This window comes from Diceros bicornis, chromosome 6 (genome assembly GCF_020826845.1).
Source record: "Diceros bicornis minor isolate mBicDic1 chromosome 6, mDicBic1.mat.cur, whole genome shotgun sequence".
Lineage (NCBI taxonomy): Eukaryota > Metazoa > Chordata > Mammalia > Perissodactyla > Rhinocerotidae > Diceros > Diceros bicornis.
In genome coordinates this window covers 13,249,669-13,268,879 of record NC_080745.1, presented here as the reverse complement: position 1 = coordinate 13,268,879, position 19,211 = coordinate 13,249,669, and the positions used below count along the sequence as shown (strand labels likewise).

The following is a 19,211-nucleotide window of genomic DNA, read 5'->3' as shown; positions in this document are numbered from 1 at the left end:
AGTTTGGTGAGATGGAGTCCTGCTTCTACTAGCTGTTGTTAAATTAGCTGACTTTGTCCTGAATTTTAAATGGTAAGTGGAAAACTGAGTTAAAATAATTAATGAAGTATGATAAACGCTATGATCAAAAAAAAAGTGATTTTTAGCAGTATGAAAATAATAGTTTAGATTATTTTTCTAGTCGAACGAAATTGTTGTAACTATCCTGTCATCATCCTGATAAAACATTTTTGATTCATTTTTTTTAGCTTCCGTTGTCTGTTGACATCTCTTAGTGTTTTGTATTGCAAAATCCTGTACTGGGATTCACTAGTTGATATTTGTCTTTAGAAGGCAAATTTTTCATATGTTCTTCTGGGCTTGTGAAGCTATTTCACACCTTCACCTGTATCATGGCTTACCTGCATTCCCTCTGTTATTATAACCTGAAGAACTAGCTTCTTGTAAATAGAATACATTGACTCATTAATGGAAATAGAATTGACATTGGTCAGTGTCTCTGTTGGTGAGACTTGCTTTCTTATTTAGGGGGCAAAACCTTAAAAAATAGGTATTTCACTTTTGTTTACAACGATTCCGCCTTCTGAGGTGGTTTTGCACACACAGACACATGCATTCCTATGATTGTTCATAAATTTTTTAGTGCTTTACAGTTTTCCAAGGACTTCAACTTGAAGTTTCTTACTTAACTTTTGAGAAAAAGCAGTCGACTTGTGTTTTTACTCTGACCCTTAACTCTCCTGTTCCTTTCCCATTGTCAAGTATCTCGACGTCTAAAGAGGTAAGCTGTTATGCAGAAGATCAAAAGGATGTTCTTTTGCATCTTTAAAACCATACTCTCGACTTACAAACACAGTTTATTATTTATGTTAATACCAGTTTATTATTTGTGATGATGACACATTGAGAATGTGTTAATTCCTTTGCACAGGCCTTGTTAGTAACACTTCCAAGATCAGAACTCTGGCATCGGGATTCAAACACGAAAGGGACATTTGATTTTTCTGCTCCTTCCTTTTGTATTTGTGTGTACAGATCTTTGTCAACACCCCACACATACCTGTTGGCTTGCAAATGTGTGTTAGATTGCAATAGAGTTTATGTTTCTTATTCATATTTCAAATATTCTCTGGTACTGGTCTGACATCTAACCCAGCATCTAATGTCTGACTTCTTTCCATCCTTACCAGCTGAGATTCCTTTCTGCCGTGGGAGAGTGGTCTGTGCTCACGGCTTTCCTGCCTAAATGTAATGGTGGTGCTCTGGCATAGGGACATTCAGTGCTGGAGAAAATAGGAAAGAGAAGAGAATTTTTCTTTAGAAAACCTAAAAGAGTAATAATGCCAGAATTATTTTATTTATTGTTCAAGTAGATTATCTTTCTTTTCCTAATGATTTGTTGTAGCTAATATGACATAAAATTTGGAAAATTTTTCATTTAGAGAACAGACATCAAATGATCAGACAATTTCTGATGGAGCGCATCTGTCGTTCTTCTTCCTTAAATTGCCTTTTAGCTTCCCACCTCTCTCACCATGTGATCCTATGTTATCTTTGGTAATATTCTCTTTAATAGACAGCATAATTTAGAATTATCAGATGTACACCCAGCAACCATGCAAAAAATATGTGGCTAATATTTTCAACCAAATGATCAAATCAGATAAAGACATCTTCAGGCTTCTGATTCTCCTTTAATGGTCAATTGAAATCTCATTTAATAGGAATCTAGGATTTTCTTTTTCTGATTATGTTTTATGATCCCTTTTTTCTAACATAGAGAAACTTGTATGTGAGTCGATTAATATTTATTTGTTGAATAACTGTAAGCACGATATTCCAGGTATTTGATGCTGTTAGGGCTCCAAAAAATGGATATGATGATTTTAAGTGACGTTGAAAAGCAAACCATTTTCTTGGGGAAAGAAAATATGTGAAAAGATAATAAAAGGAGGCAGTTTTGTGATACTTACCCCATAATTTACAGTGGGTGGTGTTATCTTTAGCACTGCGTTGTAACGTTTATTTAATTATTAAAGATCCTTTTTTTCAATTTGTTGGAAGATGTGTAAGGAGAAATTTCTTGCTTATATTCTGAAATAGTTGTCACTTTATCTCTCTCCCACCTTTTTCTGCTATGTAGGCTATAGTAATTCTGTGGAATATTTTAGATAATTCAAAGCGTTTTATCTCATTTTGATTAATTCATGGCATTTAGAGGCATAAGAGTAGGAAATACAACATTGGCATAAGGATTTAAAAGCATAGATTTTGTAACTACCAGACCAGAGTTTGAGTCTTGGATCTGCCATTTTATAGCTTTGTGACCTTGGGCAAGTCACTTAGCTTCTCTGAGCCTACTTTGATCTCCTGTAAAATGGGTATTTTTTGGTAACTTTGTGAGGATTTGTTGGGTTAATATGTGTGCACGAAAAGCTTAGTGTGGTCCTCAGCATATGACATCTAGTGAGGCAGTTCTTACTGTTAGAAACAAAGAATGTTGTAGACCTCTTCATCTGAGTGGTTGAGAAAAGAAAAGATACTCTGACATTTCTGACGGATTTAATATAAGTATGTCCTAGATGGAAGGTTCACGCCTGTTTTATCAAAAATGTTCATAGTCAATCATGTCTAGACCTTTTCCCCATGTCCAAATACATTTGGCCCCAAATGAAAATAGTGAAAGAGAATGTTAAAATTCTTTTTGGGAAATGCAAGGTGTGGTTAAAGAACAGACCACACAAAAACTTGGCCCTCTGATGAAACTACCATCACGTGTTCTTTAAAAGGCCCGTTTTCTGAAACGTTAGAGTAAAAAGATTTGGCTTTTTAAAATGCTGGAAGGGAGTTGAGTAAAAACATAACAAAAGTAGAAAAGGGCCACATGGTCCCTCAAGCATCCTCAATATTTCAGACCCATTCCAAGTACACAGATTATAACGCAAAGTGATGTGATTCCTATTAACTTCAGAGACAGTGTGTACACCTGATACAAGAAATGATAGATGCTGTGCTTGTTCTGTGAGGTATATTGTAAAATTATGTTGCTGGAGCCCTTTTTTCCTTCATTGTCAGCACAAATCCTTGTTTATTAAAGATTTAGCTTGAAGGAAATTTTAATTAATTACAGGTGCAGTAAATCCTGCCTGGGAAGTGCCGTGCTGTGTTTCCCGTGAATGGCCTTCATGTGCCTGTGCTCCTCTCCACGCTCCTGCTCCCTGACAGTGTGATTTATGGCTGTTGTTTTCCACCAGTCCACTGTTTGCCCTCTAGGAGGGATTGGTCTCCTGAGCCTCCATAATAACAGCAGCACTTTCACAGACATCTTTTAATGACAACAGCACTGCATTCAGTAAGTCAGGCTAATTGCAGATGTACCCTATTAATTGCAAAAACTAGGAGAGGTTACATATTTTACAAGCTTTTAATTTGAAACCGCCCGAGATGATTTGTCTTAAGTGTTTGGATAGAGATGTCCATAATATTCAACAATTCACCATTATTGAAACTCCAGTCTAGGCAGTTGCAGAATTCTGAGATTAAATCAGGTGAAAACAAATAGGCTTAGATGTGTTTTTACCCAGTGGCTGTTAAGTGGAGATTATATTTGCAATGAGGACATTTTAAAAAATTTCTTATTCTTTTTATAAAAGTGTCTTCTTAGTTCTTATTCAGCATCATACGTCTTTCTGAATATATTAGAGATTCTGTATTTCTATAGCTAACATTACAGAATTTTCCAAATAAACTTCAGTCCTTAAGCATGCAGAGGAACTAAACATGCTTCCAGTGGTATGTATTCGAGAGGCTTGGCATCTCATTTGTTTAAACTGTGGTAAAGTGATGTCCAGAATCCTGTTTGACAAGGTGTTCCACAGCGGTTAATGGAATAACCATGGGGAATCCTTTCATCCAGCAGTTAGGAGTTCCAGGCTCCATGAGCAAGTGGACCCACGTTGCGGGGTTTGGCTATGATCCAGTGGACATTTTATAAATGTGAGTGGTAATTTAACTTCTGCTGTATGTCAAGCCCCAGACAGTGAGAGTTGTTTTCATGTCCCTTTTCTCTGCATACACATGGCTCTGCCTGGAGTGGAATGGGCATGGAGCATTCCCGTATTTCACTTTGCCATCATCTCATGCCCTACCTGCTCCATGACCTGTAGCAGCCACTGCTCTCCTGCAGGGGATAGTGGGGATAGAGTTGGGATAGCTGCCTGCACAGAATCTCGGTGGAATATCTAGATGTGGAGGAACTATTGAAATCAACTCAGGCTGTTAAAAGTCGTGGGACTGGTGGGGGTGAGGTGCTGGAGGTGGAGCAGAGAGTGCGTCTTTGGGCAGCCTGCTTTTCTTCCCTGGGCACTAGCAGCCATGGCGGGGCCGGTGGTGATGGAGTAGCAGTGTAGTCGTGGAGGAGTGGATGGAGGCCAGTGCTGAGAGGACCTGTACGTGTGTTTGTAAGGCTGTGAGCCCTGACATATTACTGCTGCATTCATCATGAGATAAAAAGTCAGGAAGGGGTTAAATCAGGTATGGCCTTCAATGTAGCATTGTGCGGGCATTGAAAATTGTGAAATACTTCCTAGATGGCAAACTACTAGTCATAGTAATAATACAGCTCTCACCTGTCAAACCTTTAATAGGTACTAGGTATTGTTGTTATTCTAGTTACTGTAGTTATTCTAGTTATTCTCTAAAACAATTTTATTCACTCTGAAGTTTTGAGTATATTATGCATATGAGAAAACGGTTTCCTCCTTTTTATTTTTCTCTTGCAAAATTTTCTTGGCCCTTTTGTACTCTTTTATACTCTATTGAATTAAAAATATTCTAATCCTAGTTTATTAAGATAGTATCATTTTTGAAGATGTTGAATTTTATAAAATTTGTAAGATTGTGATTACGTGAGTTATTGTGTTAGGGTTCCTAATGTTTAGCTATTCTTATATTCCTGTGATAAGCATTATTAGTTTAATATATTGCTAGATTTTATTTATAAAGTAATGGATCTCTAGTGTGTTGTGTCTATCAGTTTTGAAAACAGGATTTTGGTAGCCTTATAATAATAATTTGGAATGCATTCTATCTTTTTCTGTATTTTGGGAGTTTAAATAACAGGATCGATTCCTGCTTCACTCAGGAAATTCTTTGGGTATGGTAAGTTTTTGGTGGGAAGAACAGAACATCTTTTTCAAATTCTTCAATATTAGTCTAATCAGTTTGTCTCATTTTTCTTGGATCCATTTTGTTAATTTATTTTTTTAACAATCCTCCTCTGTCACAACACTTAGATTTTTTGGTATTAGATTGCATGCAGTGTTGGTTAACATCTTTGTGTTCTCTACACCTGTGGTCGCACTTCTGGACATTTCTCATGCTGACATCCGAGTCTGTTGTTTGGGCTGACTTTTCAGAGGTTTTGTCTGTTTTGTTTGGTGTTTTCAAAGAGTTATTTAGTTCTTTGCTTTATCAGTTCTGCCAGGTGTTTTCTTTAAGATGCACTAATGTTTGTATCTTATGAAGTCTTTCATTTTCCTTTCAGCAGATTGCGTTGACTGCTCAGTTTGGGTTCAGCCTTTCTGAATACAGGGTAAAGAATGAGGACTCTGTGTCTGCAGCTCTGCTGATGGCTATTAAAAGGAGCTCACAGACGTGATATTCAGATTGTATCCTAATTTTTAAACTTTTTGTTTTCCTTAATCTTGCTTTCTCTCTTCTGATCTGTCAAACTGAGAGGCTGTGGTCAGGTCCCCAGCAGGCTGTGGATGGGCCACTTTGTCACTGCAGCTCTGAGGGCTTTGCTTTTCTGTTTTGTGGCAGTGCTTTTTGGTGGGTAAAGGTTCATGGCTCTTGTTTCTTAGTATGTTGTCCCCTTTAAAATGCAAAATTCCCTCATTTTTCTATTCAGTTCCTTATGTCTGATATTTGTATTTCTGATTCTGCCCTGTTTTTGTTTGCATTTCCATTATCTTTGGTAATTCTCATATTTTCAACTTTGAGTGCCAGTCCAGTTTGGGTCTCTCTTAAACACGGGGCTGGGTTTTTGCCACGCTTACCCAGTGGGACGTCTCGCTGCTAATACCCCACTGTCATATGGAGACCCTGGATATGTTTAGTCTGAAACCAGCTATCTTATTTCCTGTTTATTGTATTTTCTGTTTTCTTTTAACTTTTTTCCCCTATAGTGGTTGTGATAGTTCTACAGTCTGTTTCTTTTCTACTATTTATGCTGAAGTAGCAACTATTATTCAGTAAATGGGCGTAAATTTTTTACAAATGTATTTCAATCTGTTTTTCTCTCGTGGTTAAGAATTAAAGAGTATCTATCACCTACGCCCCATTCTACTCTTGGACAGGGTGGGATTTTTAGTACACTTTTATTTTCTTCTATTCTCACTCTAGGTTTTGTTAAACTAAACTGGAATTATAGTAACACTTAAAAATATATCTCTCTTTATATTTTAGCTCCTTTCTTAACAGTTTCATTAGTATTTAAAACAATGTTTTAATATTTTCTTACTTATTTTAATAATTTATTTTAAGAATTGGTATGCATATTACATGTAATTTTCCCTTAAAAAATTTTTCTTTTATAATAAGGTAAGAGGCAGTGTTGCCTAATAATCTAGTTAACACTAGCTTTGGAGTTGGCTGCCTTTCTACATTCAGATCCTGAGTCCACCACATACCAGCTGTGTGACCTGGTATATTATTTACTATCTCTCAGCCACAGTTTGCTCATCTGTAAAATGGGGGTTGGTAACAGGACCTCTGTCCTCTCTCAGAGTTGCTGTGAGTGCTCCGTCTGTGATGAGCATTGCGGGTTGGGGAGCTCTGCTGTCTGCTGTTCTGCAGAGTGCAGCGTCCCAGGTGCGCCGCCGTCTTCCACCTCTGGAAAGGGAGTACGTTCTTATAGTGACTGCTCACTTGCACTGGCTGAATAGAGCATACTGCACCTAGCCCATCTCTTGCTGCTTTGTTTTCTGTCCTTGCCTGTCTGAAGATGGAATTTATTTCCATTTTTTTGTTCAGCATGACTGCTAGTTTGGATCAGTGCAGAGTTCCAGGGTCACTGCTTTCCCCCTAGAATTACAGAAAGATTTTCCCTTTGCTTTCTGACGTTTTTAGTGTTGCAGAAGAGATGTCCAGTGCAGCTAGAGTCTTTTTCCTCTGGAGGGAATCTTCTTTCTCCCTTTTATTCTGACTAGAAGCTACAGCGTTTTCTCTTATTTTTCTTTATTTTCGTAATTCAGACTTCTGGTAGCTCTATGCCTAAGTATATGTCTTTTCTTGGTGTTTCTCCCTGACAGTCCAGGATGTTTTGCTGTATAGACTGAAGTCTCGCCTCACAATTTTTTTCTATCATTTTTTTAAATCATTATTTTCATATCCTTTCTCCTTTGTCCTCCTGGAATTCATGTTCCACATCGTTAGAGCTCCTGAATTTGTCTTTCTTGTCTTTTCTCTCATTTTCTTTCTTCTGTTGTAAAATAATAAATCACTTTCCATCTACCTTGTTGCTTTAAGTTTAACAAGGATTAACATGAAGGATGTTTTGGAAAAATAAAACCTGGGTAGGTGTTTACATGTTATAACTTTTTCTGGTCTTTTGAGGCCTCCCCCTTTAATAGTGGATATGTTAGTCAGTGTTTACTACTTAAAGTTTAATGAAACATAAAGTAAACTTCCAGTGCTGGTAGTGTATAATTACGATTGTGTGTATTATGTTTGAGTACATATTTATAAATTGCATTAGACCGCATCGTGACTAAAAGGTTGTCATTTTAAGAGTACTACTCATTTAATTTAACTTATTTAAAACTGGCTTTACCATTTTATCATCATTTTAGGAGAAGCTAATTCGAGATATTGCTCATTGTCATGGAATTTTGATCACTTCTTACTCCTACATTCGATTGATGCAAGATGATATTAGCAGGCATGACTGGCACTACGTGATCTTGGATGAAGGACACAAAATTCGAAACCCAAATGCTGCTGTCACCCTTGCTTGCAAACAGGTGTGACCTCTTATAACAATGAGGGTTTCCAGGTGGATAATAGTATTTAATTGAGAATAAACTCTCTGCTTTTAGTAACACACTTACTGAATCTTTCCTTTTGGCTTTGCAAAAGGAATTTGAAATACACATTTTGCCTTAATGAAGAAAATTCTTTATTCTTGCCCTTAGTCATGTTTTTTAAAATTGTAGTTGTTCACATGACTTAATGTCTCTTGTAGGGATTAGTTGTTGGAATGTAACCAAATCCAACTCTAATCCATAATATTCAGCTTGAACAATAAGAAAAAATTCTTTCCAATCTTTTTTCCTATGTTTAAATTAAAGAATTAAAATTACAGAGCTGGCCCTGTGGCTTAGCGGTTAAGTGCACGTGCTCCGCTACTGACAGCCTGGGTTTGGATCCCGGGCGCGCACTGACGCACCGCTTCTCCAGCCACGCTGAGGCCGCGTCCCTCGTACAGCAACTAGAAGGATGTGCAACTATGACATACAACTATCTACTGGGGCTTTGGGGGGAAGAAAAAACGAGGAGGAGGATTGGCAATAGATGTTAGCTCAGAGTCGGTCTTCCTCAGCAAAAAGAGGAGGATTAGCACGGATGTTAGCTCAGGGCTGATCTTCCTCACACACACACAAAAAAAATTAAAATTACATAAAATGTGTTTTAGAGAAGACCGAAATGATATGTAAATATGTTAAATAACAAGATTACGTGGGAGTGTTTGGGGTTAGGGTTGGTGATTGTCTGTTAAAAGGTAAATTTAATTAAAAAGTATTTTCTTTCCCAAAATAGTTCCGCACCCCTCATCGCATCATCTTGTCTGGCTCACCAATGCAAAATAACCTCCGAGAGCTGTGGTCGCTCTTTGATTTCATCTTCCCGGGAAAGTTGGGCACATTGCCCGTGTTTATGGAGCAGTTCTCAGTCCCCATCACCATGGGGGGATACTCAAACGCCTCCCCCGTACAGGTAGTGTGTTGGCCAGGTAACATTGCTGGCATTTTAATATTTAAAATGTTCCTACTAAATACTATACTTTGTAGCCAGGTCATTCAGAGTATAAGGGAAATGACCAAGCTTGTAAATTGGTATCTGATAAAAATCACAAAATTATTTTTGCTTGATAGCTCATATTTTTCCAGGTGAGCTTTTAAAAAACCATATCAAATATTCAAGAGCAGTCGGAAACTATGAAACGAGAGTGAATCAGTACTAGTAGCATATAATTTAGTGCAAATGAGGGTAGTGCATCTTATAAAGTGGTGTAAAAGCTTAGAAAAGGGGGACCCAGGAAGGATGGAATTGTTCTGGGAAGACAGTGAGACACGTATCCCTTAAGGTGGTTCTGCGAAAACGGGCCGAGGAGAGCAGGGGCATTCTAGATGAGAGCACCAGTATGAGTGCAGCCACATTATGTGGCCATGGGCAGTAAGGAGACACGCTTGACTGGACGGGATATGCTATGGGGGAGGAGCAGGAAAGGTGTAGATGCGAGGGAGGCAGAGGCACTCGGGCAGGGAAGAGCTGGGCAGGGAAGAGCCGCTGAAGGTGTCTGAGCAGGAGGCTGGAAGAGGGCTGTTCTTGGAGGGGTACTCAGGCTACGGGCGGTTATGGGAGGGAGGCTGGCACTGAGGGACCTGCAGGAATCTCAGGGTGAGGGTGACAAGGACCCGAACCCAGCCTGGAGCAGTGGTTCTGAGGAAGAAGGTGGAGAGCAAGAGCCCCAAGTGGCATTTTTTAGGCAGAACAAACAAGATGTGGAGGCTGCTAAGACAAAGGAAGTCGGGGAGGGGTGGGGGGAAGCAGTGAGCTTGCTGCAGCTGACCCCTGAGGCTTTAAGTCTGGGTGGCTGGAGGAATGGGGTTGTCCCAGACAGGAACGTTGCGGGGGAAGCCAACCCCAGGGCAGGTTGTGGCGCTTGGGGGGCAGGCTCCAGGGAGAGGCAGGGGCTCAAGCAAGGCACAGCCCTCAAACAAGGCCTGTACCTGCTAGGTCATGACTGAGCCAGAAATAAAGCCTTCCACCAAAAGAGACGGTCACATATTTTGAAATATTTAATTAGAAAAAGAGGTTTACACCTTTAAAATTAGAGGATTGTCAAAAACCATTTTAATACCTTTTACGTTTTGAGGTGGAATGATTTTTAATTAACCTTTGTGAGGTTAACCTTCTTCCTCCTGTTGTCCTTCATTTATACTGTTCTTTTTTTTTAACTTTTTATTTTGAAATAATTTCATACTTAACAGAAAGTTGCAAGAATTGTAAAAAGAACTCCTATGTGCTCTTCACGCTGACTCACCAATTATTAGCATTTTGCTAACATTTTGCCACATTTGCTTTATCTTTCCTTCCCTCCCTCTCCCCACCTCTCTCTAATGTGTGCAGATTTATCCTTTTTTTCCCTGAATCACCTGAGAGCAAGTTGCAGACATGATACCCCTTTCCCCAAATCCTTCAGCGTGTATTTCCTAGTAACAAGGACCTTTTCTTATATAACCACCATATAAACATCAAAATCTAGAGGAAATTTAACACTGATATAATTCTGTTATCTAATCTATAGTCACTCACATTTCTCCATTTGTTCCAGTCATTTCCACGTCTCTTTAGTCTCCTTTAATCTGGAACAGTTCCTCTAATTTTTCTTTTGCGTTTTAGGACCTTGCCAGTTTGGAAGACTAGAAGCCAGTTATTTTTTAGAATGTGCTTCACTTTGGGTTTGTCTTCCATTCTTTGTGACTGAGCTCAGGTTGTGTGTTTTTGGCAAGAGTATCACAGCAGTGACGTGTCTTTCTCAGGGCTTCATATCTGGAGGCATGTGCTGTCGGCTTATCCCTTCATTAGTGGTAGTGATTGGTGGTGATCTCATTACGTGGTAAGGTGGTATTTGCCAGATTTCTAGACTCTTTGAAGTTACCACTTCTCCTTTGGAATTAATAAGCCATTTGTGGGCAGCAGCTTTGAGACCACGTAAATATGACCTGTTTCTTCCTTAAAGTCCTTGTTTCAGAAGTTTGTGCACTTACTCTTTTTTCCCTTTTTAGATTATAAGGTCCTCGGGAGCAGAAATGTTTTTATTTGCTCCTTTTTGTTTAAGTCCATGGTTGCCATGCATTATTGAATCCCAAGAAGATAGTCTGTCAGCAGATATTTATTGTGTCAGGCTGGCGCTAAAAGGATGGGACGTGGCTGACGACCAGAACCTTCCCGTGGATAGTATTCTCAGTCCAGTGGGGGGTGGGCAGAGGAAGAAGTGGTAAATAAACAGATGACCACAGTACAGGTCATCCAACATCAGAGCTTGTGGGAGTCAGAAAGGCTTCCTGGGGACGGGACGACTGTGCCAGGACCTGAAAGGCCAAGGCAGGTGAGGGGGGAGAACATTAACTGCCAGAAATGCAGACTGCTTCCTGGATTTGTATGTTAAGCTTGTGCAAGGGATTTTGAACTGAAAAGAACCTGAGGAGTCATCTAGTTGAACTGCCTCATTTCATGCTCAAGGTTATTGAGACTCAGTGGTTTGGCGACTTGCGTAAGATCACTCAGCTCTGGAAGAGGCAGAAACCAGGGAGTAGTTATCAGTCTACCTTGTCAGGAATAGGAAGGAGACATGGGCACGCTTGGCTAGGTATCCATTTTCCGTGGCACTAGGGAGTTGAGAGTGATAGAGAAATGTAGTTGAACCCCTACGATGTGTTTTTACTCACAGAGAAACAGACATGAGAGGCAAATGAGAATTAAATATAGAATCACCTTTATTGCCTAAAGCACAGGATTTTCTAGGAAAGTTGGACTGAAGAATGTGGCTCGACATAAAGGCTGAAATAGGATTTCTTAATATTCCTTGCTCTCCATCCCCACCCCCGTCTAGAGCTTAAGATCTTCCTCTGGGGAGAGTTGGATGTGAAAAACAGACCCATCGCCAGCCACTCTGAGCTCTGACCCTTGTGAGTTCACCACAGTGGGCCAGGAGCTGGGGGGAGAAGAACCATCCAGAGGGCTGGACAGGCAGGAGAGAGAGGGGGAGCAAGCAGCCAGGCCACTCACCAGCCCAGCCCTGATTTTGCAGCATCAACCACCTCACACCTTTTGGAGGAGAGAAATGTGGGTAGCAGCGAGGATATGGGGACAGTTTCCTTAACACACTGTATATATTTTTAGGAAGAATTTAAACAGTGTACTTGCTTCTTTGGTGGGATTGTATTGTCTTGTTAAATTCTGAAATTTAATCATCCGTACATTACAAACTATAATATGTGCGTGATCATCATCTTAAAGGTAATTTTAATCAGTGTTTGAATGACACATTTACGAGAGTTACCTGTAAGTAAAAGTTGTTGATTAATCGAGCTTCTTTGCTATTGTCTGCTATTCCAAGTAAAACTTGCTTTTTATGTTTATACACTCACATGTACATAAGATAAACATATACATGTACATACATGTTTACATACGTGAGTGAGGTGTTCTTAGGATCTTTTAAAATATTTTTTTTACCATGTTAATTTTTTTTAACATGAATTTTTCTGAATTTGTTATGGTCAGGCTCTTTTATTATCATTCATTTTGCAGCTAACTTTCTTAAATTTAAACTTTGGTTGGAATTTTTCTTGTTCCATTAAATAGTTATTTACTAGGTTGTTAAGCCTATTTAGATTTTTTCTTAAGTATCAATAATTTATTGAATTCTTTGTTTGCCTTTAAGAGAATTGCAGAGGGCGTGGTTTCCTGTGTTGTGGGTCTTTGTTTTCCTACGTGCAGTTAATACCCATCTTTTCTGGCCGTGCTCCATTACAGACCATATGCTCCATTTTAGGCCTGAATGACCTTTCCTTTCTGGGATTCAGAGGGCTCTTCTTGAACTCACTCTCCTGAGTCTCCAGTGGGCAGTAATCTGCTTATGATCTGGTTGCTCCCATTGCTGCAGCCTTCCCTGGAGTTGGCTTTTGATCTGAGGTCTTGCAGAGGAGCAGTCCTTTGTAGCTCTTGGAGAATACAAGATTATGAACAGAGATATGTTGGAAAGCAGTTTCCCTAGAGGGTGATCGAGAACCGAATAAATCTCTACTGTAGGGTTTAACTATATGATAATAATTAAAGCAAAGTATAGAAGAGGGATAGTGCACAAAATTACCAGTTGTTCTTTTGTTGTAGGTTTGGTAGTAAGTGTTTGTCTGATGATATTATGAAAGCTACCACCTCCTGGAGTATATGGAACTTATACTAGTTTTTCCAAACCATTTCCCAACCAGTTTTGTACAACCATTGGTCATTCTTTAAAAAAAAAAAAAATTTAAGCATTGGAATCAGTTGAGATGCATTCCTTAAACATATAGTAATTGTTTCCCCTTTTCTCTTATTAAAGGTTAAAACTGCTTATAAGTGTGCGTGCGTCTTACGAGATACCATAAATCCATACCTACTGCGGAGAATGAAGTCAGATGTCAAAATGAGCCTTTCTTTGCCGGATAAAAATGAACAGGTCTGTAAATCCAGGACTTACCAAGACATTCCTGAAACATGGGTGTACCTGTCCATTCAGTCTGCTTTTCACATGTGGGATCAGTGAGGCTAACCGGTGTGGTGGGTGGTGCTGTGGGGCAGGCTGATCTACATCTGTATCCACCTGCATGTGACAGGTGAGCCTGCCGTGGCATCTGCCCTCAGTGGGACTCTTCCTCTAGTCCACAGGCTTTGAACTTTTTCTTATTAACACACGGATTCCTACAGCTACTGCTTTTAAACTTCTCTGTTTTCCTCAAGCCCCCAGTTCATTTGTGCTACAAACCATATTAGGTGCTGACCACATTCCTGGGGGATAGCAGTGCACAAGGCAAAGGCTTGTTCTCATGGAACTCACAGCCATTCTCGAGGGGAGACAGAGTCATGAGTAAATACATCGGGTGGCAGGAGGCGATCAGTGTGGAGAAAAAAATGAAACAGGGTAAGGAGGTAGGGAGTGCTGATTTGGGGAAAGGCATGGATTTGGGGAAGCAGGCTTTCTGTAAGGGATGGTCAGAGGAGACCTCTGATAAACTGACATTTGAGCAGAGGCCTGAAGAAGTAAAGGAGCGAGTCCTAGGGGTTTTGGAGGAAGAGCATTCCAGGTAGATGGGCGTGGGAGTGCGTGTGTACATTCAGGGACCAGCAGGGGGCCAGTGTGTCTGAGGGCAGGAGCCAGGAGGAGAGCCGTCACAGGAAGGTGTCAGATTGCTGCCGAGAGGCCAGATCACTGGGGCCTACTGGTCGAGGTGAAGACGGATTTTACTCTGTGTAAGGAGGAAAATCACGGGAGGAAGATACTGAGTAAAGCAGTGATGTTATCTGACTCAGGTTTTAAAAGTTTAAAAGGATCATTCTTTAAAATTGCATCCTGGTGTTCTATTCTCTTAATAGACGACTGCACATTCTGATAAACATGAAGTAAATGCTTTGTATATTTTTTTATTGTGAAATTTTTGTTGTACATTATGTTTTATTGTTTATCAGTCACCATATAAGTGCATCCCTCCACCCCTGTGCCCACCCCCAACCCCCTAGCCCCTGGTAACCACTAAACAGTTGTTTCTGTCCCTGTGTTGGTTTATCTTCCACGTATGAGTGAAATCATGCCCTGTTTGTCTTTCTCTTTCTGGCTTATTTCACTTAACATAATACCCTCCAGGTCCATCCATGTTGTTGCAAATGAGAGGATTTTGTCTTTTTTTATGGCTAAGTAGTATTCCATGGTATATATATACCACATCTTCTTTATCCAATCATCAATCGAGGGATACTTGGGTTGCTTCCATGTCTTGGCTATAGTGAATAATGCTGCGATGAATATAAGGGTGCATAAGCCTCTTTGGATTGTTGCTTTCAGGTTCTTTGGGTAGATAGCCAGTAGTGGGATAGCTGGATCATAGGGTATTTCTATTTTTAATTTTTTGAGGAATCTCCATACTGTTTTCCATAGAGGCTGCACCAGTTTGTATTCCCACCAGCAGTGGATTAGGGTTCCCGTTTCTCCACAGCCTCTCCAGCATTTGTTGTTTTTTGTCTTGGTGATTATAGCCATTATAACAGGTGTAAGATGGTGTCTTAGTGTGGTTTTGATTTGCATCTCCCTGATGATTAGTGATGTTGAACATCTTTTCATGTGCCTATTGGCCATCTGTATATCTTCTTTGGAGAAGTGTCTGTTCATTTCCTCTGCCCATTTTTTGATTGGGTTGTTTGTTTTTTTGTTATTCAGTTGTGTGAGTTCTTTATATATTATGGAGATTAATCCCTTGTCAGATATATGGTTTGCAAATATTTTTTCTCAGCTGGTGGGTTCCCTATTCACTTTGATCATGGTTTCATTTCATTTGCCCTGCAGAAGCTCTTTAATCTGATGAAGTCCCTTTTGTTTCCCTTGTCTGAGTAGACATGGAATTCAAAAAGATCCCTTTATGGCTGATGACAAGTAGTGTACTACCTATATTTTCCTCCAGGAGTTTTATAGTTTCAGGTCTCACCTTCAGGTCTTTGATCTATTTTGAGTTAATTTTTGTGTATGGCAAAAGAAGATGGTCTACTTTCATTCTTTTGCAAGTGGCTGTCCAGTTTTCCCAGCACCATTTGTTGAAGAGACTTTCTTTTCTGCACTGTATGTCCTTAGCTCCTTTGTCAAAGATTAGCTGCCCGTAGATATGAGGTTTTATTCCTGGACTTTCAATTCTGTTCCATTGATCTGTGTGTCTGTTTTTGTACCAGTACCATGCTGTTTTAATTACTATCGCTTTGTAGTATGTTCTGAAGTCAAGGACTGTGACGCCTCCAGCCTTGTTCTTCTTTTTCAGAATTGCTTTAGCTTTATGGGGTCTTTTGTTGCCCCATATGAATGTTAGTATTCTTTGTTCTATTTCTGTGAAGAGTGTCCTTGGGATTCTGATTGGGATTGCATTGAATCTGTAGATTGTTTTAGGTAGTATGAACATTTTAACTATGTTTATTCTTCCAATCCAAGTGCATAGAACATTTTTCCATTTCTTTATGTCATCATTGATTTCACTCAATAATGTCTTATAGTTTTCATTGTATAGGTCTTTCACTTCCTTGGTTAAATTTACTCCTAGATATTTTATTCTTTTTGTTGCAGTTGTAAATGGGATTGTCTTCTTGAGTTCTCTTTCTGTTAGTTTATTGTTGATATAGAGGGCAACTGATTTCTGTAAGTTGATTTTGTACCCTGCCACTTGGCTGTAGTTGTTGATTATTTCTAATAGTTTTCCAATGGACTCTTTAGGGTTTTCTATATATAAGATCATGTCATCTGCAAACAGCGAAAGTTTCACTTCTTCATTGCCTACGTGGATTCCTTTCATTCCTTTTTCTTGCCTAATTGCTCTAGCCAGAACCTCCAATACTGTGTTGAATAAGAGTGGTGAGAGTAGGCACCCTTGTCTTGTCCCTGTTTTCAGAGGGTTGGCTTTCAGTTTTTCCCCATTGAGTATGATGTTGGCTGTGGGTTTGTCATATATGGCCTTTATTATGTTAAGGTACTTTCCTTCTATACCCATTTTGTTGAGAGTTTTTATCGTAAATGGATGTTGGATCTTGTCAAAAGCCTTCTCTGCATCTATTGAGATGATCATATGGTGTTTATTCCTCATTTTGTTAATGTGGTGTATCACATTGATTGATTTGTGGATGTTGAACCATCCCTGTGTCCCTGGTATAAATCCCACTTGATCATGGTGTATGATCTTTTTAATGTATTGCTGTATTTGGTTTGCCAGTATTTTGTTGAGGATTTTTGCATCTGTGTTCATCAGGGATATTGGTCTGTAGTTTTCCTTCTTAGTATTGTCTTTGCCTGGCTTTGGTATCAGGGTGATATTGGCCTTGTAGAACGTGTTGGGCAGTATTCCATCTTCCTCTATTTTTGGAATAGTTGGAGAAGGATAGGTATTAAGTCTTTGAATGTTTGGTAGAATTCTCCAGGGAAGCCATCTGTTCCTGGACTTTTATTTTTTGGGAGGTTTTTGATTACTGTTTCTATCTCTTTATTTGTGATTGGTCTATTCAGGTTCTCAGTCTCTTCTTGATTCAGTTTTGGGAGGTTGTATGAGTCTAGGAATTTATCCATTTCTTCTAGATTGTCCAATTTGTGGGCATATAGTTTTTCATAGTATTCTTTTATAATCTGTTGTATTTCTGTAGTATCTGTTGTGTTTTCTCCTTTTTCATTTCTAATTTTATTTATTTGAGCCTTCTCTCCTTTTTTCTTGGTGAGTCTGGCTAAGGGTTTGTCAATTTTATCTTCTCAAAGAACCAGCTCTTTGCTTAATTGATCCTTTCTACTGTTTTTTTAATTTCAATTTCATTTATTTCTGCTCTGGTTTTTATTATTTCCCTTCTTCTGCTGACTTTACGCTTTGTTTGTTCTTCTTTTTCTAATTCTGTTAGGCGTAGTTTGAGGTTGCTTATTTGGGCTTTTTCTTGTTTGTTAAGGTGGGCCTGTATTCCTATGAGTTTCCCTCTCAGGACCACTTTTGCTGTATCCCATATGAGTTGGTATGGTGTATTTTCATTTTCATTTGTCTCCAGATATGCTTTGATTTCTCCTTTAATTTCATCAATGATCCATTGGTGGTTTATGAGTTTGGTGGTTTATGAGCATGTTGTTGAGACTACACAGCTTTGTCACTTTCCTGGTTTTTTCCTTGTAATTGATTTCTAACTTCATGGTGGCCTTATGGTCTGAAAAGATGCTTGTTATGATTTCAATCTTGTTAAATTTGTAGAAGCATGCCTTAGTTCTCACTATGTGGTCTATTCTTGAGAATGTTCCCTGCGCGCTTGAGAAGAATGTGTAATCTGCTGTGTTTGGATGGAGTGCTCTGTATATGTCTATTAAGTCCTTCTCATCTAGTTTTTCGTTTAGGTCCATTATTTCCGTATTTATTTTCCGTCTAGATGATCTGTCCATTGATGAGAGTGGGGTGTTAAGATCCCCTACTATTATTGTGTTGTTAATACCTCCTTTTAGGTTTGTTAATAGTTGCTTTATGTACCTTGGTGCTCCTGTGTTGGGTGCATATATATTCAAAAGTGATATAGTCTTCTTGGTGGAGTGTCCCTTTTATCATTACATATTGGCCCTCTTTGTTTCTCATTACCTGTTTTATCTTGAAGTCAACTTTGTCTGATATAAGTATGGCGACACCTGCTTTCTTTTGTTTGCCATTACCTTGGAGTATTGTCTTCCATCCTTTAACTCTGAGCCTGTGTTTGTCTTTAGAGCTGGAATGTGTTGCCAGGAGGCAGCATATTGTTGGGTCTTGTCTTGTAATCCATCCCACCACTCTGTGTCTTTTGATTGGAGAGTTCAGTCCATTTACATTTAGGGTCATTATTGATATATGAGGGCTTGTTGTTGTTATTTTATTGCTCTTTTTCCGGGTCTTTTGCATTTCTTTTGTTTCTCATCCCGTGTGTTTCGGACTGCCAGTTTAGTTTGGTAGTTCTGTATCGGGGTTCTCTTAGTTTTCTCTTTCTTTATTGTGTGTGACTCTGTTCTGATTATTTGGTTAGTGGTTACCATGATGTTTGTATGAAAAATCTTGTAGGTGTGATAGTCCATTTTTTGATGGCCTGTTATTCCCTTAGACTAAGTCAATTCGATCCTTTTCCTCATCCTCTTCTAAGTTATTGTTGTCACATCTTATTCCTTCTTGTGTTGTGAGTTCGTGTTTAACATGATGAGGTTATATTTATTTATGCTTGGTGCTTACCTTCTCTTGATCATTCGTTTTATGATTAAGTGTTTGGTAATCTATTTTGATAGAGGACTGCAATTTTTCTGGTTTTGTCGACCTGTTTTCCTCTTTGTTCAAAACTTTGAATCCCCTTTCTCTTTTTTTCCTCAGGGATGATGGCCTTCTTGAGCACTTCTTGTAGTGGGGGTCTTGTGGCAATGAACTCCTTTAGCTTGTGTTTATCTGGGATAGTTATTATTTCTTCATAATATCTGAAGGATATTTTCACTGAATAGAATATTCTTGGCTGAAAGTTTTTGCCCTTCAGAATTTTGAATATATCATTCCACGCTCTCCTAGCCTGTAAAGTTTCTGTCGAGGAATCGGCTAAGAGCCTGATAGGAAATCCTTTGTATCTTATTTTTTTTTTTTGTCTAGCTGCTCTTAATGTTTTTTCTT

The 19,211-nt window shown here is 39.1% G+C and overlaps 1 protein-coding gene across 5 annotated transcripts in view; it reads left to right on the top strand.

Annotated features, from left to right (window-relative positions):
* Nucleotides 1–19,211, top strand: part of ERCC6 (ERCC excision repair 6, chromatin remodeling factor) — an 81,085-nt gene that overhangs the window by 43,206 nt on the left and 18,668 nt on the right. For all 5 annotated transcript variants that reach the window (XM_058542862.1, XM_058542863.1, XM_058542859.1 and 2 more), the window contains 3 exons: nt 7,854–8,024; nt 8,821–8,997; nt 13,394–13,510. In XM_058542862.1, coding sequence (XP_058398845.1) covers nt 7,854–8,024; nt 8,821–8,997; nt 13,394–13,510 — 465 coding nt within the window. The remainder of the gene's footprint in view (nt 1–7,853; nt 8,025–8,820; nt 8,998–13,393; nt 13,511–19,211) is intronic.